Source organism: Canis aureus, chromosome 5, assembly GCF_053574225.1.
Source record: "Canis aureus isolate CA01 chromosome 5, VMU_Caureus_v.1.0, whole genome shotgun sequence".
NCBI classification, from domain to species: Eukaryota; Metazoa; Chordata; class Mammalia; order Carnivora; family Canidae; genus Canis; species Canis aureus.
Window position 1 is genome coordinate 18,995,997 of NC_135615.1, and position 25,494 is coordinate 19,021,490.

Below are 25,494 nucleotides of genomic sequence, written 5' to 3' on the forward strand. Positions count from 1 at the left end.
CATAAAATGGTAAGTTTATTTACAAACGTTATTTTCCAAAATTATACTATCCAGTTGGCTTTCACTTCCTACTAATCTCATGAACCCATCTCCATAAAAATTATGCTTTAGAGGCAAATCAATAAGCTAAATCTATTTTCATTGATTCTGTTTTAACTTACTTGCTCAGTTTTTTTGTCAATGACATTCGCATTTCTGATTCTTCTAGGTAGAGTTGCCTGTACTTTTCCAATTCTATTTTAAGTTCCTGAGAATTTCTTATTTGGGATTGAAGTTCAGATTCCAGCTCTTTAATTCTGAGTACCACTTGACTTCTTATTGAAGCATCATGACTTGCTCTTAACTGCTCTAAGTTTTCTTGAGATGCTGCTTGTCTCTAAAGCAAATTAAAAGCACAGTTTTAAAACAGCTAAAACTTGAGTAATTATAGTATATTTCTTTCCTTCAGTTGGGACTCAATGATTCAGAGAGCAATTTTAAATGTGTAAAAAAAGCTGAAGTGTAAAATATTTATCACCAATGTCACCTGAATTGAATCTGAATGATAAAAATAAAGTTTAATCATTCTTATATTAGTACTCATGCAATCTGATACTTCAAAGAACAAGAGAATCAATTAAAAATTTTAAAAAGTGCATAATACAACTTGAGAATAACCTGTTTCTTGATTTCTGCTCAGAGCATGTTCTCAGTCAGAGGTCCTGAGGCCAAGCCCTGTGTCGCACCCAGTATGGAGTCTACCCAGGATTCATTCTGTCTCTCTGTCTCTCCCCCTCTGCCAATCCCCCTGCTCATGTTCAATAAATAAATAAGGAAATAAATAAATAAATGAAATCTTCAAAAAGGAAGAATAACCTAGGAACGGAACATGGAGCCCAATGCAGGGCTTGATTTCACAAACCTGAGACCAAGACCTGAGCTGAGATCAAGAGTCTGCTGCTTAACCAACTGAGCCACCCAGATACTCCATGGTAAAAGTTTTAGTTTTTTAAATTTATTTATTTTTAAAGATTTTATTTTATTTATTCATGAAAGCCAGAGAGAGAGAGAGGGGCAGAGACACGGGCTGAGAAGGAGGCTCCACCCTGGGAGCCCGATGTGGGACTCGATCCTGGGACTCTAGGATCACGCACTGGATCAAATGCAGGTGATAAAACCACTGGGCCACCCAGGAATCTCCATGGTAAAAGTTTTATTTTATTTTACTTTTTTCCCCATGGTAAAAGTTTTAAATCACAATTTTTTCTTTTCCTCTTAATAGTCTTGTTTCAGGGGATCCCTGGGTGGCTCAGCGGTTTACCACCTGCCTGCGGCCCAGGGTGTGATCCTGGCATGGAGCCTGCTTCTCCCTCTGCCTGTGTCTCTGCTTCTCTCTTCCTCTCTCTGTGTATCTCCTGAACACATAAATAATTTCTCAAAAAAATAGTCTTGTTTCACACATACTGGTCATAAATCATTCTGAAAGATCAATTTAGTGAGAATAATGATGAAAACTGAAATCTTTACAGGGAGGAACAAATGCCTCCAGAAATATACCAGATTGCTGTAAAGGAAGCAGAGGAAACCTACACAATGCATATAACCAAAGTGTAATTTGTAATGAAATAAATGAAAGCGTATCACAGATCAATAAACTAACCTGTAAAAATAGATTGACTTCTTTTAATCTTTCTTCTACAATCAATCTTACTCTCTGGTCAATCTCCCATTTATAATACTTTTCTACTTGAATGCCTTGTACCACATTGACTTCTGCATGACTTCTGAGGTTTACTACTTTTTCTTCCAAGTTCTTTTTAATCTGTTTTAGTTTTTCACATTCCCTCTCTGTTGCTTTCATAGATAATAACTCCTGTTGAAGAACTTGATTTTTTGCATCCAGGTCTATACATCTTGAAGATTCAGTTTCCAATCTTGCTCTAAGATCACCAATCTGCATGAATAGAACAATACAGTTTGGAAATGGAATGAAATTAGTTTAACTCAAAACTATAACCAACATTTTAAAAAACATTTTATGTTTAAGTCTCTGTACTGAACCGTAGGCTCGAATTCATAACGTGAAGATCAAGAGTCATATGCTCTACTGACTGAGTCAGCCAGGTGCTCCCATTTTAAAATAAATTCATTTGCAATAAAATATAATCTATATTGTAGTAGAGTCTTAGAATGTGGAACCCTGAAGCATTTAGAAAATTAAGAACAAAGTTAAAACCACTAGGAGTTACTAAAAAAGATCTCTGCTATCATTGTCTTTGCCACACAACATTTGTACTTCATTTTATGCTTTTATTTTTCTATGACTGCTTCAGATCTTTCCTCCATAAAATAACTGTAAGTCACCTCTTAGTATAAAGTCTCTTATATAGGCAAATTGAATTCAAATAAAATTTTAAAAAAGAAAAGAAAGTCTCTGGCCCCTTCCCCCATCCTAACACACCATAATTTTTAAAAATTATTTATTCATGAGACACATAGAGAGAGGCAGAGATATAGGCAGAGGGACAAGCTCCACAGGGAGCCCGATGAAGGACTCGATCCCAAGGCCCTAGGATCATGCCCTGAACCAAAGACAGATACACAAACCACTGAGCCACTCGAGTGTCCCAATGAATACTCCCATTAATTTTTAAAAAGTTTTAGTAATATCATATTGACTTATGTAGGTCTGAACCAATAAATGCTTCCTAAGAGAAGACTTTGAAAATAAGACTCTAATTATTGAATCTATAAATACTGATTCTAAGCCACAAGCCTTTTTCTGAATTACAAATGACTTACATTAATTTGAATTGCATTCCCAGGAGAAATGATTCTCAGGATTAAGAAACCACACCTCTCAGTATAAAAATTTAGTGAGATGAAACATATACTTTCGGACAAAAAAAAAACCACCTAATTGAATAGTATTATCTTATAATCCTCTGTTACTCCCACAAAACAAGGGAACATACTAAGCACCAAAAACCACCACTGAAAAACCTGACAGGGTTTCAGTGATTCTGAGTTGGGAAGAACTTCTTTCTTCTGGATATGATTGATAAGACAGGGTAAGTGGATGTGGTGGTTTTATAAATTTTTTGACACTTCTCCCATGATAATCCCACCCCTTAAAATGTGCTGACCTTAGTAATTGGTTTCCAGTGAATAGAATTCGGCAGAACTGCTGTGTGATTTTTTTAAGGCTAGGTTAAAAAATGTGATATAGCTTCCATTGACATTCTTCTTCTAGGGAAACTAACCCTTAGAATCTAGCTGCTGTGGGAAGCCCAGACCACCTGGTGTGTCTTCATGTAGACATTTCAGCTGAGACTGACCCAGCTAACGTCCTTGCCAAAAGCCAGCCTCAACAGCTAAACATTTGCATGAACATGATTTTAGATGATTCTAGTCCCCAGCTTCCAGTCATCTCAGCTGACACCAAATGAAGAAGAAATGAGTTGGCCTTACTCGGCTTTGCCTAAACTAAATACTTGTGAACCAAATAAATGCTGTTTTGAGCAACTAGGTTTTCAGGTGGTTTATGATGCCGCAATAAATAACTGGCACAGAAACTGATATTAAACATGGGGTGCTGACATTAAAATATTTAAACCTGAACCTCCTTTGAACCGAGAGGTAGGTAGAAACTGAAAGGATGTAGGGAAGAGTAAGAATGAAAACCAAAAGGGCTTCCAACAGACTGTTAATGGAAACCTGATGGCCCTTGAAGAGGCTGACAGTAAAGGTTCCAGGCAAGTGAAGAAAATGACACTAGAGGAAAAGGAACTCGTGCCACAAACAACTTGAAAGTAAAACGGGACACAAAAGATAAACTAAACAAGGTCTATGCAGTATGAAAGACCCGGACAAACTGGGTGCAAATCTTTTCTCCACATTTATAGCCTTTCCATATGCTGAAATGTCAAATAATGCTAAAATAAAGAAATGCATCCTGGGTCAAGAGCAAATCCAGGAAAACATGGCCTATGGATGAAGCCAAGATTATAAAACCTTTTGTTAAGACCTCAGAAGGATTTCAGGTATGCCTCAAATTTCTTTAAGGATCTTAAGGAGTATGAGCTTCACAGGAGAGCCCAGTTGAAAAGTTTATCTCAAAAAGATCCGGGAGACTGGCTTTTCTACTGACACAAAATCAATCCATTGATTCTCACAGAAAAACTCAAGAAGTTAAGAAAATTATAGCATCAAAACCACTGTTTGCGAGCTTGGACTAAAAGAGACCTAGATAGCACGGACTGAAAATAGGCCTTTGGGTCTTAGAAGTCCCCACAGGGAGGCAGCAGGCTGAAAACACAACTGCAAACACAGGTCATTGGACAGAACCAAGAGCTCAGAGAGGATAGACAGCAAAGAGCCATGGAGAAAAATTTCCATGGTTTCAGACTAAGTCTGACTGAAAAATGGACAGCATGCATCAGGCTGCATTTCAAACCTGGTATGGTCTAGTGTGACTTCCATCTTCTTTCTGAATGGAAGAGTCTTTAGCAAGTAACCAGAATGTTGTATTTTCAATAGTAGAGAATTGTTCTCTTTAATTCTCAAGTCTTCATTCCTATTGAGAGAACCTGCACTCCAGGGACTAAAATTTAGACAACAAAACCCTGGCACCTTATCCCAGCTGCATCTGATTAAGATGGCAAGATCTTGGACTCCATCCTGAACCCGATGCCATGATAACTGAGATTTGTCGGAGGTACTGGGAGGAGGTGAGTGCATTTTTCATGTGAAAGGAATATCGAACACTGTGGCCAGTGGGTAAATTACACTAAAAATTGCGTTCTTCATGTGTTCATAGGTGTTCCAGTATTCCATTAAAACTAAACAAAACAAAAAGACTGTGGGCTAACCTTAGTGACTTGCTACTAACGAACAGAATATGGTCAATGTGATGTTGTGTGTATTCCAAGGCTAGGCTACAAAAGGCAACACAGCTTCTGCCCTGTTCTGTATCTCAGCCTGCTTACTCGGAATTTAGCCCCTCCTCTTGTGAGGAGGCTCAGGCCACAAAGAGAGTCCAGGTGTGCCAGTGTAAGCATTTTGGCTGCCTGCCCTAACTATAAATCTAGGCAACAGCCAGCATCAACAACACCAGACATGAACTTTTTCTCTTGGTTTTTCCCCATTTAGGAAGACATTATCTGTGCATTTTTTCATATATTCCCTTTATTATGTTGAGGTATGTTCCCTCTTAAACCTACTTTGTGGAGGGTTTTTATCATGCATGGATATTGTACTTCATCAAACGCTTTTCCTACATCTATGGAAATGATGATGATTCTTCTTTCTTTTATTAATATGGTGCATCACACTGATTGATTTGCAGATACTGAATCACCCGTGTAACCCAGGAATAAATCCCATTTGATCATGGCGGTGATTTTCTTAATGTATTGTTAGATTCAGTTTGCTACTATTTTGTTAAGGATTTTTGCACTAGAAAATTGGCCTGTAATTCTCTTTGTGGTGTCTTTATCTGGTCTTGGTGTCAGGGTAATGCTGGCCTCATCAAATGAATTTGGAAGTTTTCCTTCCTCTTCTGTTTTATGGGACGGTTTGAGAAGAACGCATACTAACTCTTTCTTTAAATGCTTGGTAGAATTTGACTCTGAAGCCATCTGGTCCTGGACTTGTGTTTGTTCCAAGTTTTTGGATGAGTGATTCAATTTCTTGGCTGGTTAGCATTCTGTTCTACTTTCTTCCTGCTTCAGTTTTGGCAATTTATATGTTTCTCGGAACTTATCCATTTCTTCTAGGTTGTCCAATTTGTTGACATATATTTTTCATAATATTCTCTTATAATTGTTTGGATTTCTGCAGTGTTGGTTATTCTCCTCTGTCATGTGTGATTTTATTTGGGTCCTTTCCCTTTTCTTTTTGAGAACTATGGCTAGAGCCTTATCAATTTTATTAAATTTTTCAAAGAACCAGCTACTGTTGATCTGTTCTATTTTTATTTGTGTTTAGTTTCTATATCATTTATTTCCACTCTAATGTTTTTTTAAAGATTTATTTATTGGGGCGGGGGGGAGGGGCAGAGGAAAAGGGAGAGAGAGAATCCACCAGTAGACTGAGGTTGGAGGCTGAAGCAGGCTTCAATCCCAGGACCCTGAGAACGTGACCTTAGCCAAAATCAAAGAGTTGGTCAGTTAACCAACTCAGCCACCCAGGACCCCCATTTTTCCTCTAATTTTTATTATCTCCTTCCTTCTGCTGGCTTTAGGTTTCATTTGTTGTTCTTTTTCTAGCTTCTTTAGGTGTAAGGTTAGTTTGTGTTGAGATTTTTTTTTTTTTTTCGCTTCTTGAGGTAGGCCTGTATTGCTATATATACTTCCCTCTTAGAATCACTTTGGCTGCATCTCAAAGGTTTTGGACAATTGTGTTTTCATTTTCATTTGTTTCCATGTATTTTGAAATTTCTTCATTTATTTCCTGGTTGGCCCACACATTCATAGTACGATGTTATTTCACCTCCATGTATTTGTGGTCTTTTCAGACGGTTTTTTGTAGTCCACTTCTAGTTTCATAGTATTGTGGTCAGGAAAGGTGCATGGTAGGACTTCAAACTTTTTGTACTTCCTAAGGCCTGTTTTGTGGCCTAATGTATGATCTAGTCTAGAGAATATTCCAGATCTGTATTCTAATTTCATTTATTGCACTCTTCATCTCAGATTCTTTTTAAACTCTTCTATCTCTGTTGTAAGGGTCTCACTGATGTCTTCCATTCTTTACTCAAGTCCACTGAACATCCTTATGGTCACTGCTTTAAATCCTCCACCAGGCACGTTATTTCTCTCTCTCTCACTTAGATCTCTGGCCCTGTGGCATTATCCTGTTCTTTCATTTGAGATAAATTCCTCTGTCTTCTCATTTTGTCTAGGTCTCTGACAGTTTCTCTGGGTTAGAAAAGCCAGTTATGTCACTTGTTCCTGAAAGTAATGGACCACTGAAAATGGTCCCGTAGTGCCCAGGGCCTGGTGCTTGAGGGAGGGTCTCCAGGGTGTGTGGCATGCACTCTGCTACTGGGTTCTGGCTCCTCTATCCCTCAGGCCAGTCATCTGAGAGATAGGTTCTCAGTATCTGCTGTGGGCAGTGTTTGGTACTTGGCCTGAATCTAGCAGGTTTGAACTAGCTTGCGAAATGAGACCTGTCACACTCCACTGGAACTGAGACCCTGCAAAACTCTGGTTGGGACACATGGTGTCCGCAGGGGTTTGTACTGGTCTTCTGGGGGAAGGGCTTGCTGTGCTGGAACTGAGGCAAGCATGATTCAAAAGGGCAGTTCCCCTGGAGTGCAAACGGGTGGTGGCTGGTGTAAGCAAGTTAGGCAGCTGGTGTCAGAGTGGTACTGATTCCCACAGGTGGCTCTGTGTTTGTGCTCAGGGCCAGGGGAGGGAAATGGCACCAGCCAGCTGCTTCCGTTCTGTGTGCCTCTCTCCAAGTATAGTGCCCTACACCTTCTACCGTAGCCAAGCCCAATAACCTTTAAAATTCCAGGCTTTAATCCCCCCATAGTTGCAAGAACTCAGGAAATTCAGCCACTCTCCTTTTCCAAGCCAGTGGCTACGTGCATTCCCAGGTGTTCTCTCCTGCCCTTCGCTGGGACCACTACTCCCTCCCATCTGCTGCAGATAGGATCTCTTTCTCTTCTAAACTATATCTCTGTACTTCCGACTTTCTTTAAAGTGGCCTCTTCTCTCTCTTTAGTTGTGACCTTTGTTCTGTCAGTATTCAGGTAGATTTCTGGGGTATGTAGGATGAGTTGATAGGTATCTAGTTGTATTAGTGGGATGAGGTGAGTCTAGGCTCCTCCTACCCTGCCACCATCTTCCTTTCTCTAAGACATTTTTTCTAAAGAATCCCTTCAATTACAAATTATTAAAACTAGACAAGAACTCCTCTTTTAAATTTCCCCTCATGTTAGGGGAGAAAAACGACTGGCAAGCAGAGAGACATGTGATTTGAAGTATAACAGCTGAACAACTAGTAAAAGTTTAATAAGCAAAACGGAACCTTTTATCTGAATTCAAGTAACTGCAATTCTAAAAGAAAGAGGCAGCACTGAGTGCTTTTAAATCAATAATCTTCATTCTCCCTTCATCAGTGATGAAATAAGGAGAACGTTATGGAATAATTTCTAATCTTTTCATTAGCGAAACAAATGTATTGTCCTTTGGCACACTTAAATATAATTTCTCCTTTATCTTACTGCAAGCTTATTTTTCAGGGGAGGTAGTAAGACTATCTCATCTTTATATCGTACTAGAATGCTTCTCCATATCATATAGGTTCACTTTGAAATTTTTTTGTGATTCAAATTGCTCGCCTACTATTTGTCTCTGATAATTTGATTATTTTTAAAAATATTTAATTTATTTATTCATGAGAGACACACACAGAGAGACAGAGGCAGAGACACAGGCAGCGAGAGAGGTAGGCTCCATGAAAGGAGCCTGACGTGGGACTCAATCTGGGTCTCCAGGATCACGCCCTGGGCTGAAGGCAGTGCTAAACCACTGAGGACCCGGGCTTCCCTGATAATTCAATTAAATGCAACAAGATATTTTACAGGTGTATTCTTGACATAATGTAATGAAATGTTTATTCTATTAATTACGTATTGACCTATCAAAGTACAGCTATGCATATCTTTCTATTTCAGTAAAAGAAGATGGATACAGGCAACTCTGTTTTCCAAGAATGTAGGATCTGTGCCAAGAATGGGATCGGCGCCAGTCTTGTATGCACAAGAACCAGGTCAAAAGAGTATCTAATTGTGAACTTTAAGATGATGGATTAGCAAGACTTCCAAACAGGAAGGCTGATAACCCAGAGTTAATCCTTTATATCCTAGATGGTGAAATCTATGGGTGAGTCTATGCATTATAACAAGTTAATAAAACACAACGAAGTACATAGTAGACAGTGGATCCTACAACCAAGACGATGGAAATGGATGCGGGAGGCACCGAGTGAGAAACTACAGGTATTACTGGAGAAGAGAAACGGGACTCTATCTTTTTGAGCCTGGCTTCTCATTGTGTCAGGTAGTCAGCAAGACATAAGCTGGCAAAAGGCTCCTTCAAAAAGTATAAGTCTCTACAGGAGTAAAGTTAGGTTCTACTACATTGACTTATTACATAATTGTAATATAAATGAGTGGTAATTTGCAAGAGGACTAGGAAAGAATTCTCATAAAATTTGATTTGGTAGTGGCCTAAGGATAGACATATAGGTCAATGTATTAGAATTGAGAATCTAAAAATAAACTCTCAAATTATGGTGGATTGATTTTCAACAAGGGTGTCGAGACACTAAAATGGAATAAGAATAGTCTTTTTAACAAATGGTACTGAGACAAATGGATATCCACACACAAAGTAATAAAATTAGACCTCTACCTCACAACATATGTACAAACTTAACATGAAATATTAAGAGCTAAAATTATAAAACTCATAGAAAAAACAGGTGTGTATGTTCGTGATTGCATTTGGCAACAGTTTCTTAAATATGGCATCAAAAGACAGAAACAGACTAAGGATTTCATCAAAATCTAAAGAATAAAAGCTTCTATGCTTCAAATGTAACCATCAAGCAAAAGTGAAAAGGCAAGGTGATGAATAAAATATTTGAAAATCATATCCCTGATAAGGGGTCTGTAGTTAGGATATAGATAGAACTCTTACAATAATGAAAAGACAGTCCAATATAAAAGTGGGCAAAATAAATGATTAGTTCTTTAAGCAAGATATAGAAATGAATAATGACCACATATAAAGGTGAGATGCTCAACATCACTAGTTCTAAGAAATATGCAAATTAAAACCACAAGACAGATGGAACTCAACAAGTGTATTATGCTAAGTGAAATAAGTCAGAGAAAGACAAATACCATATGATTTCACTAAATGTGGAATTAAGAGGAAAAAAAACCAACAACAGATGAACATAGGGGAAGGTGGAAAAAAAGGAGAGAAAGAGAGGCAAACCATAAGAGACTCTCAACCATAGAGAATAAACTAAGTGTTGCTGTCGAGGTGGGCAGGGGGGGCTAGATGAGTGATGGGTATTAAGGAAGGCACTTGTACTGATGAGCACTGGGTATTTAAGTGAGGAATCACTAAATTCTACTCCTGACACCAATATTACATGATATGTCAACTAACGAGAATTCAAATAAAAATTTGAAACAAATGAAAATACCCCTACAACGTGTCATTTTACACCCAATAGGATAGCTATAACAAAAACAACAGATAATGACAAACATTGACAAGAATCAGGGAAAATGAGAATCCTCAAACACTGGTGACATAAATGTAAAATGGTGCAGCCAGTTTGGAAAACAGTCTGGCAGTTCCTCAAAAGGTTTAAACCAAAAATGTTAAAGGTCCTTTAACATATGAACTAACAATTCCATTTATAAGTATATACCCAAGAGAAGTGAAATGTTCACGCAAAAGCTTGTACATGCGTATTCACAACAGCATTATTAACAACAGCCAAAAAGTGTAACAGCTCAAACGTCCACCAAATGATAAATACATAAATAAAATGCGGGCTGTCCATATGGTGGGATAGTATTCAGAAATAAAAAAATAATAAAGTTCTGACACATGGCACAAAATAAATCTAAAAACATGCTAAACCAAAGAAGGCAGTCACAAAGGATCAAATATTTGGTGATTCCATTGAGATGACCTGTCCAAAATCAGCAGCAAATTGATAGAGACAGAGACTAGAACGGTGACTACCTATGGCTAAGAAGAATAGGGAGGGGGAAACTAGCATGAGGTGCCAGTTAAAGGGCATAGGGTTTATTTTTACGGTGACAAAATGTTCTAAAATGGATTGTGGTAGTCTTTGAATATGCATCTTATGTTCATTATATCTCAATAAAGTTATTACCAAAAATATATATCAAGTATGTAAGATTAATAGGAAAATCTGTATTTTACTGCTCAAAGCACAGAGGGATTTATTTCCCAATGATTTTAGAGTCCCAAAACTAATTAAAAATTACCTTCTGTCTTAGCATATTAATCTGAATTTCCATTTCCGTTTGACTGGTTTTTAAATCTCCATAGAAAGGAAGCTCTCCATTTTCATATTTACTTAACATCCTTCTTAACATGTTTAAGTGGTTCTTAAGCCTGCAGAAGGTATAGAATGAGTAAGTCAGGTCCTTCAAGAAGAAATATTTAATACTTATTTAAATAGATAATATGTTCTATCACATAAACAAATCTATACTTATGATATCTCATTTGTTCCAATCTCTCATTGTTTGAGAGAATACCAACTAAATTACATTGCTAAGTAAAAAAAATATGGAAAAGATTTTTATGACACATATGGCAGTTAAAGAGTTAACAGGGTAACTATATTAAGAGTTCTTGTAAGTTATTATTAATATCTATTTTCAGTATGTGAATATAAAAATTAATCTATTATTAGGTAGTAGAGGCTAGTAATCCACGGTGAGGAAGAAAAGCATCCTCATCTATTAATGTTTTATAAAGACACAAAAATACATTTTGGTACCCACCTACCACAGTCTAAAAGAAGGAAAGAAAATACAGACAAAAAACATCAAAGGACATCATTCAAAACAGAAAGAGAAACAGGAAAGAAAAATATTTATAAAGTTTGAATTCAGAGGAAGAAGGAAGAGGCAGAGCTTTAGAAGAAAGGAAATCAGCAGAGAGAGAATGTATGATGATGGCCTATGAGACTGTTTTAAACAAAAATCGAATACCTTGGCTAGTACACTCTTAGGAAAGTGAAGGATGCCAAACAATGCAGAGAAACAAAGTTAAATGACAGAAAAGTTTTGGTGGATCAGAGCAAAACTTAAATACTCAGCAAATAAGCAGAAAGGAAGCCAGGTGGGAGCTTCAGAGACATCGGAAAGACTTTTTTAAAAATCTGAGTAGTGAAATTGCTCATTTTATTCTTCATGAAGTCAGACATATATTTTTGTATGAATGATATATTTTATAACTAGAAAATGCAGGAAGAAAATGTAAGCCACTTGAGTCAGAGATGGCAGAGCAAGAGGAGAACATAGTTTTGTCTGATCCCAGAAATTCAGCCAGAGAGCTTTCAAATCATTCTGAACACCTGTGAAATCAACCAGAGATCTAAGGAAAGAATTGCAGCATTTCTACAAATAGAAAAGTGACCACTTTCTGCAAGTCTTCGTTAACTTTCACCTTCAGAGTTACATTCTATTCTTTCACCGTACTTAATTTTATTTCTATATACATGTAAGTCCTGCTTGTTTTTCCTTTGGGATATATTTCTCTAACAAAAAGACATAGGATATGGTATATTGCTCAGTTCTGTTCAACTGGGTGATAATATCTTTTTTTACAATTTATTCATGATAGTCACAGAGAGAGAGAGAAAAAAGAGAGAGAGAGAGAGAGGCAGAGACATAGGCAGAGGGAGAAGCAGGCTCCATGCACCGGGAGTCCGACGTGGGATTCGATCCCAGGTCTCCAGGATCACGCCCTGGGCCAAAGGCAGGCGCTAAACCACTGTGCCACCCAGGGATCTCCGATAATATCCTTTTTATTTTGACTTTTAATTTCCATTTTTACACTTACATCCTAGACTTTCCTTGTATTTAATTTTATTTTTGTATATATACAAGGTTTCCTCTTAACCATTTGGGGATGCAATTTCCTAACAAAAAGACCAAAATTCACATAGTATCGGTGTACTGCTCTGCTCTCTTGATCTCTCTAATTCTATTATCTCCTTTGTTAACCTTTAAATTGGCTTCGGGTCTCTTCTGATTTGTTTAGCATGTATTTATCTGGGGTCATTCTTGATATTTTTCTATTCTGTTCTCTCACTCATCTCTTCTTCTCTGGACAGAATGACAAGATGGAAAAACTCACCGCCACAAAGAGAACAAGAGGTAGTACTGACTGCCCGGAACCTAATCAGCATGGATAGAAGGAAGAGGCTGGAGCGAGAGTTCAGAATAATGACCATCAAGATAATAGCTGGGCTTAAAAGACACACAGAGGACACTAGAGAATGCCTTTCTGGAGAAATAAAACAACTGATATCTAATCAAGTTGAGATAAAAAAAGGCTAATCTTAGTGAGATGCAATAAAAAATGAAGGTTCTAACTGCTAGGATAAATGAGGCTTCACAGAGAAGTAGTGATATAGAAGACAAAACAATGGAGAATAAAGAAGCTGAGGAAAAGCAAGAGAAACAACCACTGGACGATGAGAGGAGAATTTGAGAGATGAGTCGTACCACACAGCAAAACAATGTTAGAATAATGGGGATCCCAGAAAAAGAGGGGAAGGAGGGGGCAGAAGGCATATTTGAGCAAATTATAGCAGAGATCTTCCCTCATCTGGGGAAAGAAACAGGCACTCAAGTGCCAGGAGGCACAGAGGACCTTCCTCAAAATCAATAAAAAACATGTCAATATCTCCATATAATAGCAAAGCTTGCAAATTTCAGACACAAAGAGAAAATCCTGAAAGCAGCTTGGAACATGAGGCCCTGAACCAAGAAGGAGAGAAATATTCAACTGGCAGCGGATCTATCCAAAGAGACCTAGCAGGCCAGAGAGAGCTGGCATGATATACTCAGGGTGCTCAATGAGAAGAATCTACAGCTAAGAATTTTATCCAGCAAGGCTCTCATTCAAAATACAAGGGGAGATAGAAAGCTTCCAGCACAAACAGAAACTAAAAGAATTTGTGATCCCTAAAACAGCCCTGCAAGAAGTGGTAAAGGGGAACGTTTAAGCAAACAGAGAGCCCAAAAGTAACACAGACCAGAAAGGAACAGACACAGTACACCAAAACACGGACTTGACACGTAATACAATGGCACTACATCCATATCTTTCAATCATTACTCTGAATGTAAACAAGCCAAATGCCCCAACCAAAACACACAGGGTATCCCAGTGGATTAAAAAAAAAAAAAAGCAAGACCCATCGATATGCTATCTGTAAGAGACTCATTTTTAGACACAAAGACAACCCCAGATTGAAGGTGAGGGGGTGGAAAACCATTTTATCATATTAAAGGACATTAAAAAAAACTGAGGTGGCAATCTTGATATCAGACAAGTTGTATTTTATTTTATTTTATTTTTTTTTTTTTTTAGACAAGTTGTATTTTAAACCAAAGACTGCATTAAGAGATGAAGAAAGACACTATGCCATAATTAAAGGGTCTATCCAAAGAGAAAATTGAACAATTATAAGTTTTAATGCCTCTAAAGTAGGAGCAGCCAACTATATAAACCGATTTTCTGTTAAGATTTCATTTATTTATTTATTTGACACAGAGAGAGAACAGAAGCAAGGGCAGCAGGAGAGGGAGAAGCAGACTCCCCACTGAACAGGGAGCCTGATGAGGGCTTCATCCCAGGACCCTGAGAACATGACCTGACCAAAGGCAAGGGCTTAACCGACTGAGCCACCCAGGCCCCCTTATGAACCAATTAATATCAAAATTAAAGGAACACATTGATAGTCATACAATAATAGTAGGCACTTTAACACACCACTCACTGTAACGGCCAGATCATCTAAGCAGAAGATCCACAAGGGCACAAGGGCTTTGAATGACACACTGCACAAAATGGACTTCACAGATAACTTCAGAGCATTCCATCCTACAGCAACAGAATACACATTCTTCTCGGGTGCACATGGAACATGTTCCATACTAGATCATGTACTGGGTCATAAATGAGGTCTCAACTGATACCAAAAGATTGGGATCATTCCCTGCATACTTTCAGACCACAATGCTTTGAAACTGGAACTTGATCACAAGAGGAAATTTGGAAAGAATTCAAATACACGGAGGTTAAAGAATCAAGCCAGGGAATAAAAGCACAGTTTTAAAAACCTCATAGAAACAAACGAAAATGGAAACACAACTGCTCAAAACATCTGGGATGTAGCAAAGGTCATCCTAAGAAGGAAGTATATAGCAATACAAGTCTTTCTCAAGAAATGAGAAAGGTCCTAAGTACACAAGCTAACCTTACACCTAAAGGAGCTGGAAAAGAACAGAAGATTAAAACCTAAAACCAGCAGGAGAAGAGAATTCATAAAGATCAGAGCAGAAATCAATGAAATAGAAACCAAAGGAACAGTAGAACACATCAATGAAATCAGGAGCTGGTTCTTTGACAGAATAAGATCAATAAACCCCTGGACAGACATATCAAAAAGAGAACGGACCCAAAGAAATAAGATCGTGAATGAAAGAAGACAGATCACGACCAGCACCAGAGAAATACAGACAAATATAAGAACACATTCTGAGCAACTATATGCCAACAAAGTAAGCAATCTGGAAGAAATGGATCCCTTCCTATCAAAATTGAAAACAGGAAGACACAGGAAACCTGAACAGACCCATAACCAGCAAGGAAATGGGAGCAGTCATCAAATATCTGCCAACAACCAAGAGTCCAGGACCAGGTGGCTTCCCAGGAGAATTCTACCACACATTCCAGGAAGAATTAATCTATTCTTCGGAGCTGTTTATAAAAATTAGTAATGGAAGGGAAACCTTCCAGTGTTCTCTGTGAGGCCAACATTACTCTGATCGCAAAACCAGAGCAAGACCCCACCCAAAAGGAGAATTACACTCCAATATCCCTGATGAACATGGATGCCAAAATTCTCACCAAGACACTGGCTGGGAGGATTCAACAGTACATTAAAGGATGATTCACCATGTCCAAGTGGGTTTTATGCCTGGGCTGCAAGGGTGATTCGACACCTGCAGATGAATCAATGTGATACACTACAGAAATAAAAGAAAGGATAAGAACCATAGGATCCTCTCAAGAGATGCAGAAAAAGCAGTTGACAAAGTGCAGCACCCTTTCTGGATCAATACTCTTCACAGTGCAGGGAGGAGGGGAGCATATCTCAATATCATAAAAGCCATCTACAAAAAGCCCACACCCGATGCCATTCTTAATGGGGAAAAACTGAGAGCTTTGCCGCTAAGGTCAGGAACACAACAGGGAGGTCCACTCTCTGGACAACCAGTGTTGTTCGACATAGCCTCAGCATTTAGACAACAAAAAGAAATAAAAAGGCATCTGAATCAGAAAAGAACTCAAACTCTCACTTTTCTCAGAGGACATGATATCCTATGTGGAAAACCCAAAAGACTCTACGCCAACATTGTTAGGACCCTTTCCTGAATTCAGCAAAGCAGCAGGATAGGAAATCCATGCACAGAAATCAGTTGCATTTCTATACACTAACAATGAGATGGAAGAAAGAGAAACTGAGGAGTCGATTCCATTTACCATTGCACTAAACACCATAAGATACCTCGGAATAAACCCACCCAAAGAGACAAGGATCTGTACTCTGAAGACGACAGGACATTCTGGAAAGAAATTGAGAAATCATAAAGAACTGAAATCATTCCATGTTCATGGATTGGAAGAACAAATATTGTTAAAATGTCTATGCAAGCTCGAGCAATCTCTACATTCAATGCAATCTCTATCAAAATACTACCAATATTTTTTAAAGATTTTTTATTTATTTATTCATTAGACACACACACACAGAGAGAGAGAGAGAGAGAGAGAGAGAGAGGCAGAGACACAGGTAGAGGGAGAAGCAGGCTCCATGCAGGGAGCCCAACGTGGCACTCGATCCTGGGTCTCCAGGATCACACCCTGGATTGAAGGCAGAGCTATACCGCTGAGCCACCTGGGCTGCCCCCAACTTCTTTGCATACAGATGGAGTAAATAATACTAAAATTTCTTTGGAACCTTAGAAGACCCCGAATAGCCAAAGGTATGTTGAAAAACGTAGCCAAAGCTGGTGGCATTAGAAGCCAGTCTTTAAGCTCCATTGCAAAGCTGTGATCAACAGGACAGTATGGTCCTGGCACAAAAGCAGACATGTCAATCAATGGCCCAGAAGAGTAAATCCAGAAGTGGACCCTCAACTCTATGGTCCACTCCTCTTCAACAATACTGGAAAGAAAATCCAATGGAGACAAAACAGTCTCTTCAACAAATGGTGTGGGAAAATCAGACCACCACATGTAGAAGAATAAAACTAGACCATTTTCTTATACCATACACAAAAATAGAGTCAAAATGGATGAAACACCCAAATGTAAGATAGGAATCCATTAAAATCCTAGAGGAGAACACAGCCAGCAACCTCTGTGACCTTGGCTGCAGCAACTTCTTGCTAGACATGTCACCAGACGCCAAAATGACTTACTGAGACTTCATCAAGATAAAAAGCTTTTACGCAGCAAGGAAACAGTTGACAAAACCAAAAGACAACTGACAGAATGGCAGAAGGTGTTTGCAAATGCCTTATCAGATAAAAGGCTGGTATGCAAAGTCTATAAAGAGCTAATCAAAGTCAACACCCAAAGAAAGATAACCCAATGAAGAAATGGGAAGAAATGAAAGGACATGTCTCCAAAGAAGACATACATATGGCCAACAGACACATGAAAACATGCTCAACATCAGTTGGCACCAGAGAAATACAAATCAAAACCATGGTGAGTTTCCCCCTCACACCTTTCATAATGGCCAAAATTAGCAAGTCTGGAAATGACAGATGTTGGCAGGAATGCAGAGAAAGGGGGATCCTCTTACGATGTTGGTGGGAATGCAACCTGGTGCAGCCACTCTGGAAATCAGTACCAGAGGTTCCTCAAAGAGTTGAAAAAGGAGCTACCTATGTAAAACCCAGCAATTGCACTAGAAGGTATGAATCCCAAAGATCACTTTGGTCAGGATCCAAAGGGGCACCTGCACCCATATGTTTATACCAGTAAATATCCACAATAGCCAAACTAGGAGATCCGATGTTCTTTGAAAGAGGTATGTATAAAGAAGGCGTGATATAAATAAATAATCATATTTATTTATTTATTTATTGGACAGAGAGAGAGAGAGAGAGAGAGAGAGAGAGGGAGGGAGAGAGAGAACAGAATATTACTCAGCCAATAAATAATGAAATCTTGGGACCCCTGGGTGGCTCAGTCGCTGAGAGTAGGCCTTTGGCTCCGGGCATAGGGGAAGGGAAGGAAAAGTAAAACAAGATGAAATCAGAAAGAGACACAAACCATAAGTCACTCAATACTAGAAAACAAACTGTGGAGGGGAACAAATGAATAGAAACAAATGCTGGAGGGGAAGGGATTGGGGGCGATGGGGTAACTGCCTGATGGGGATTAAGGAGGGCATGTGATGGCATGAGCACTGGGTGTTACATAAGACTGATGAATCACTGAACTCTACCTCTGAAACTAATATTACACTATAAGTTAATTAATTTGAATTCAAATAAATAATATAAAATAAAAAGAAATACAAGCGAATCCAAGATAACTTTTGATGTTGTTATATAATGACACAGTTAAGTTTTTAGAGATTAGGATATCTGCTCTAAAAAAAGAACACTATTAAAAGGAAAGATTACCTAAGAACAAAGATATCTTGCAGAAAAAATTCACGGTGGACAATGAAAAGCGCAGTTGACAATATATGTCAAAGGCATTGTTGTTATTATTTAAGGAATCACGGAAGAGTAAATGTAGTATTTTGGCAAGAATTTCTATTTAGGTTTTTATAAACTACAATTACAGATAAATTAGTTAATTAATGGTTAAAGTGATGTGAAATATTAGTCTTACCCAGTATTCTCTTTTTCTAATTCCTCATTTTTCTTCACTTCTTGATCCAACCTGAACTGCAAAAGGTTTTCCTTTTCATCACCACACTTTGGAAACAATTTTTTAAGAACATTAGTTTCAAAAATCAAGAGACTCCTTCTTCTTTTATAAAATGCTATTTCTCATGAATCCATGAGTAATATGTGTTTAGACAGGTTTATAAAATACATATAAAATGTAGGTTATGAACCAAATGTCAATGAAAAGAAATCTCAAAAATAAGGATGTTTGTTAAAACAGCTTCAACTGAGTTTATATTTTCATCATTTTTGTTTCTAGAATTTAAATTGCCAAAATTTACTTGGGAAATACAGAGGTTTTTAATCCACATTAATGAAAAAATCTTTAAGGTGGCTATACTTACATCTGAGTTTCTAGAGATGTCCTAGAAGCAGTTTCACCAATGTCTTAAGATACTCTGGGTTTTGTGAGATCACAGCTTAAGATTCAGTCTCTGAAAAATTCCCATACTGTCCCCATTATAATTTTGATGATCATCTGACTTTAGGATGAGATACTCTCCTTCTCTGCAAGCATTTCAAACATTTCTCTGCAAGATTTCAGTATTTTCTTTTCTATTGACCACTTTTCTCTCTAAATAAAATTCAAGGCTTCCCAATATTCTATAAAAACGTTTCCTTACTCTTGCAGCATTTTCGATCATCTTGCTTTTCCCCTTTCACTGGACTCGAACATTCTTTAATGTGTCATCTCAGCCACAGATTCATCTTTTCATCGCGTCTTTTACACTAAAATCTGACTTTCGATCCTGGAATTCCACTAAAAAATTTTGACAGTCATCAAGGATCTGTTTTTACAAGTCCTGATCCTGCTTTACTTTTCAGCAGCAGCTGAAAACAATGCCACATATTCCCTCTGCTCTTCTAATCCCATTTCATTTCTAAATGACAGCAAACGCTGACATTCAGTCCTTGGACCCTTGCTATTCCTCTTTTTCACATCTTCTCAGAGTTCTCCAAATCCCAAGGCTTCAAAACCAGATGCTCTATTCTACACTTTCAGCCTTGACCCATTTACTGAGGTCATGTGTATGCTTCCATCTTCCTTCTAGTTCCTCATAGACAATATTTTCAACCACACATTCAATACCTGTTACCTGATGTGCGTTACCTTTCTAGTTAGCTAATCTGTTATTTTTATATATTTTTTTAATTTATGTATTTGAGAGAGAGAGAGCATGAATGGGGAGAGGAGCAGATACAGAGTGAGAAGCAGACTCCCTGCTGCAGAGGGAGCCTGATGTATACAGGACTCGATTCTGGGACCTTGAGGTGATGACCTGAGCCTAAGGTAGATGTTTAACCCACTGAGACACACAGGCACCTCACACAGTTAATCTTGTACATTTTATCTTGACTCTTTTTGGGATTACTTTGAGTTGTTATTTTTTAAAGATTTTATTTATTCATTTATTTATTTATTCATGAGAGGTATGGAGGGAGAGGGCAGGGGGGCAGGGAGAGAGAGGCAGAGAGAGAGAGAGAGAGAGAGGCAAAGAGACAGGTAGAGAGAGAAGCAGGCTCCATGCAGGGAGCCCCATGGAGGACTCCATCCAGGACTCCAGGATCATGCCCTGAGCTGAAGGCAGACGCTTAATGAGAGAGACACCCAGGCATCCCGAGTGTATTTTTTAATTTTTTAAAATTTATGATAGTCACACACACACAGAGAGAGAGGCAGAGACACAGGCAGAGGGAGAAGCAGGCTCCATGCACTGGGAGCCCGACGTGGGATTCGATCCCGGGTCTCCAGGATCATACCCCGGGCCAAAGGCAGGTGCCAAACCGCTGTGCCACCCAGGGATCCCAGTGTATTATTTTTTAATCTGGGGGGGGGGGACACCTTTACCCTCAGGATGCTGACCATTGTACTTTGTCTTGCTTTTCTTTTATAATGCAAAAGTTCTTCCCAAGGGTTGGATTATGAACAAAAGGTTTGCCTTTGTTTCCTTTTGAATACTTTCCTATTCCATAGAGACGTGAACTTACGGAAGTCTTCTTCTAAGTTCTTTTCAGACACATACTTGACTATTTTGTTCAGAGGCTTAAGTCAGCTAGAGCTAACTCTTCTTCCCAATCCATATTTCTTCACCTCAAAATGGTGTCCATGAAATATCTTAACACAGATGTAGTCTCTGTCCTAGGGATTCATGAGGTGAGAACCTTCTAGAGAAATTAGGGCTATGAACTAAGTTGCTGGAAAGCTATTTAAGTTTTTATTTTATAGGGTAAGCTTAAAGTGGCTAATCATTTTATACCATAACCCTAATTCATTTCTATAGGAATATACAGAATTATCTATGGATATTCTTACAAACTCTGTAATATGTGGTGGCTTCCTAATAGATTCCTGTGTGATATTGTAGGGGGACAACTCATGGCACTCTCAGTCAGAGATAAGACTCCTTGTCAAGTTAACTGCATGAAAAGTACAGTAAAGCAACTTGAGCAGTTTTATATGAAGTCAGGAAAAAAAAGTTTTTTTCGATGTTTCTTTGGCCACAGAAAGGACGAGTCAACAGAATGTGCTAGTTCCCCTGATAGGTATGATCGTTTAATGAAATTTGCATGTACCTAACTTATGTCACTGAAAGAAACTAGTTGTAGGTCCATCTACCTCATAGTTCCAACTTAGAAGTCCCAAAGCAATCTTCTCATCTTAAATCATTGGTAGCCACTACTACAAAGGACGGTATGAATGGCACGATAATCCTGTACTGCTTATAAATGGTTATATAGTTTTCACTACCTATCAATAAACTGGAGTCCTGGATTGCACATTAATCTTTTCTGAGATTGGACTGTTAAATCTCTGAAAGTATGATTAACTCAAGGTAATAGAAAAACATTCGTTTCTGAACTTGCAATGAATGCTAGGAGCACTAGGTTACTCTCTAAGGCCCTGACTGAGCAGTCATTTCTACTTTTTCACTGGCATCTCTTTTCCTTTACAAAATCCAACAAGGAGAAAACTACATCCCTTTGAGAAAAATGTTTGCATAATTACCTAGTAGTCATTCTGCTTTTTTCTAAGATTCTATTTATTTATTTATGAGACACACACAAACACACTCACACACACACACACAGAGGCAGAGACACATGCAGAGGAGGAGCAGGCTCCATGCAGGGAGCCCCATGTGGGACTCAATCCGGGGACTGCAGGATCATGCCCTGGGCCCAAGGCAGGCACCAAACCACTGAGCCACCCAGGGATCCCCCTCGTAGTCATTCTTAATGAAGACAACACACTACCAATTTGTAATTACAAATCACCACAAATTATTAGTAAAGTAATTCATTCTCAAAATCTCAGTGAAGGGTTGAGATTACAAGAGAAAGTCAGCATTCAAGATCAAATTATTACTCAAAGTTTGGGGAATTTTAAACATATTAAAAAATATTAGCAGGGACTCAGACATTAGTATACCAATATTCATAGCAGCATTACCAACAATAGCTAAGAGGTAGAAAAACCCAAATGATCACTGACAGGTAAACAAAATGTGATATATATATATATATATAAAATACTATTTTGCTTAGGCTATCACAATCCTTTTTATTAAAATCTTACTACAAAAATGATTAATTTATGCATTCAACTTTATCTATAAAGAGGAATTATACCAAGAGTAGTTAAATAGCAACCATATGAATATAATAAATATTTTTATGAGTGAGAATTTTCATATTATCCAAAATGTTCTTATACACTACTACTAGAGATATAAAAATTCCTTCTCCTTAGGACAGAAATTAAGAGACTGACTTACCGAACTTGAACTTAACAGGTCTTTCTGAAGCTGTTCAGTTTGGCTTGCTTGCTCCTTGACTGTAACTTTTAACTCGGCATTTTCAACTTCAAGCCTAAAATGCATATTTTAAAATATTTATTCTCAGACACAAATTTTAAACATACCACATAATTTCTAAACAAACATCTAAAGGTCTTACATAAATTCTTAGAAATTTAAAAAGTAGATTTGGCAATTGTGCCATTTTTCTGGTTGTGTTTTGGGGTTAATGTACAAAATTTAAAGATCGTAAGCAAAAAAGAAAAAAAAAAGGATCGTAAGCAAAAATTATGCATTTCAAAATCCCACAAAGCTGATATTTTTACCCAGCTAAACAACGATGTATTTATCATAATGGATATATTTCTCATACTATACTACTTATCTGCTTTATAAATACTCAAGTTCTGGACATCTTCTTTGGAAAAATGTCTGATACATTCTGATCATTCTTGACCTGGATTGTGTTTTGGGTGTTGAGATGTATCAGTTCTTTAGATTCTTATACTAACCTTTATCAGATATGTCATATGCAAATGTCTTCTCCCATTCTGTAAGGTTGCCTTTTAGTTTTGTGGATTGATTCCTTCACTGCAAAAGCCTTTGATTTTGATGTAGCCCCAACAGTTTATTTTGCTTTTATTGCTCTTGCCTCAGGAGACATAAAAACAAACAAACAAAAAAAAAAAACCTGGCTACAGCTAATACCAGAGAGATCATTGCCTGTGCTCTCTTCAAGGATAAAATGGTTTCATGTGATATATTTATATCTTTAAACCATTTTGAATTTATTTTTGTAAATGGTGAAAGAAAGTGGTCCTGTTTCAATCTTTTATATACCCATTCAGTTTTCCTAACATCATTTATTGAAGGAGACTGCCTTTTCAAACCATTGGATATTCTTTCTTGCTTTGTCAAAGATTAATTAACCATATCATTATAGTTTATTTCTGGATTTTCTATACTATTCTACTGATATTTGTATCCATTTAATGCCAATACTATGCCGTTTTGATTACTACAGCTTTGTAATATAACTTGAAATCTAGCATAGAGATATCTCCAGTTATGTTTTTCTTTTTCCAATATTGCTTTGGCTATTTGAGGTCTTCAGTGGTTCCATATAAATTTAGTGTTGTTTGCTCTAGTTCTGTGAAACATGTCGATGGATTTTAGTAGGCATTGCATTAAATTTGTAGATTGCTTTGGGTCCTATACACAGTTTAACAATAGGTGCTCTTCCAATCTATGAGATGGAATTCTTTCCATGTCTTTGTGTCATCCTCAGTTGCTTTCAACAATGTTTTCAGAATACAGGTCTTTCAAAATTTGGCCTCTGTGTTATTTTTTTAACACGTTATTTATGTATTTATTTATTTATTTATTTATTATTTATTGAGAGAGAGAGAGAGAGAGAGAGTGTGTGTGTGCACAGTAGGCAGAGAGGCAGGTGGAGGGAGGGGAAAGAAGCAGGGCCCCTGCTGAGCAGAGAGCCCTATATGTGGCTCTATCCCAGTACCCTGACATCATGACCCAAGCCAAAGGCAGTCGCTTAACCGACTGAGCCAGCCAGGCGCCCCTTGGCCTCTGTTTTTAAAAAGGGTTTAGTTATCTATTTTGCTTTCACCTCTCCTAACCTGTGAAATGCCCAGTAAAGGCCCAGTTTTAGTTCCCATAACTAAGTGTGACAGGTGAGGAATTCTCTGAAATGTCTGACAGCTAACCGGACAAAAGTTAACCACCATGAATTATCACCTTCCACCTGTCAGAATGGCTAGAATCAAAAACACACACTAAAAAATATTGGTGAGGATGCAGAGACTAAGGAAAACTCGTGAGCTGGTGATGAGGATAGAAATTGGGGCAGCCACTGTAAAAAACAAAATGGAGTTTCCTTGAAGAAGTACCAATAGAAATACCACATGATCCAGTAATCCACTACTGGGTACTCACTTACCCCCAAAAAAAGAAAACACTAATTTGAAAAGACATATGTACCCCAATGTTTATTGCAGCATTATTTACAACAGCCAAGATATGAAAGTAACCCATGTCCATCAACAGATGTATAACACACACACACACACACACACACACACACAGAGCAATATTACTCAGCCACAAAAAAGAATGAAACCTTACCATTTGCAACAATGTGGATTACCTGGAGGGTATTAAGCCAAGTGAAATAAGTCAGAGCAAAATAGAAAATTACTGTATGATTTCACTTATATGTAGAATCAAAAAAGCAGAACAAATGAACAAACAACCAAAAAGCAGAACCAGACCCATAAGTACAGAGAATTCTGTATTGCCAGAAGGGAAGTGGGTGGGGGACAGAAAAAATGGGTGAAGGGAAGTGGGAGGTTCAGCATTCCAGTTATAGTAAGTCACAGGGATAAAAGTACAGCATAGGGAATATAGTCAATAGTATTGTAACAGCAATATGCAGTAACACATGGTAGCTACACTTGTGGTAAGCATGGGGTAACAACATAGACCTGCTGAATCACTATGTTGTACACATGAAACCAACATAACGGTGTGTCAACTATACTTAAATTTTGAAAAGGAACCATCTACAGATGTTAAAGAACAAATTTATATGTTATTACTTGGAATACTATTCCTGAAGAGATTAAAAGATTAAAAATTATAAAATCCAAGTTTCACAAGTCCTGCCTTATTTACGTCCACATAAACTAGCAAGACTTAAAAATCATCAAGGGCACTCAGATACCCAAGAAGAGAGACTGCTATAAAAATAGTCCTGATATCTGTGCCTCTATTTCCCCACACACTGCCTAATATTTTCTTTTTGTGAGCTACCACTCCTGGATCACTCCTCTGCAGGGCTCAGTGGCACTCTCCAACGTTTAAGTCTCTAGCCTGCCAAGGCACAGATTCCCAAAACAAGGAAAGGCTCAAATGACC

General features: G+C 38.0%; 1 protein-coding gene across 5 annotated transcripts in view; it reads right to left on the bottom strand.

The window, feature by feature from the left end:
- Positions 1 to 25,494, bottom strand: part of LOC144313769 (ankyrin repeat domain-containing protein 26-like) — a 72,446-nt gene that overhangs the window by 25,068 nt on the left and 21,884 nt on the right. For 4 of the 5 annotated variants that reach the window (XM_077897009.1, XM_077897010.1, XM_077897008.1 and 1 more), the window contains exons 7-11: positions 22,540 to 22,633; positions 18,705 to 18,790; positions 11,027 to 11,156; positions 1,640 to 1,933; positions 162 to 376 (exon numbers count right to left, since the gene is read on the bottom strand). In XM_077897009.1, the coding sequence (XP_077753135.1) occupies positions 162 to 376; positions 1,640 to 1,933; positions 11,027 to 11,156; positions 18,705 to 18,790; positions 22,540 to 22,633 (819 nt within the window). The remainder of the gene's footprint in view (positions 1 to 161; positions 377 to 1,639; positions 1,934 to 11,026; positions 11,157 to 18,704; positions 18,791 to 22,539; positions 22,634 to 25,494) is intronic. The other variant, XM_077897013.1, reaches the window with a different exon arrangement.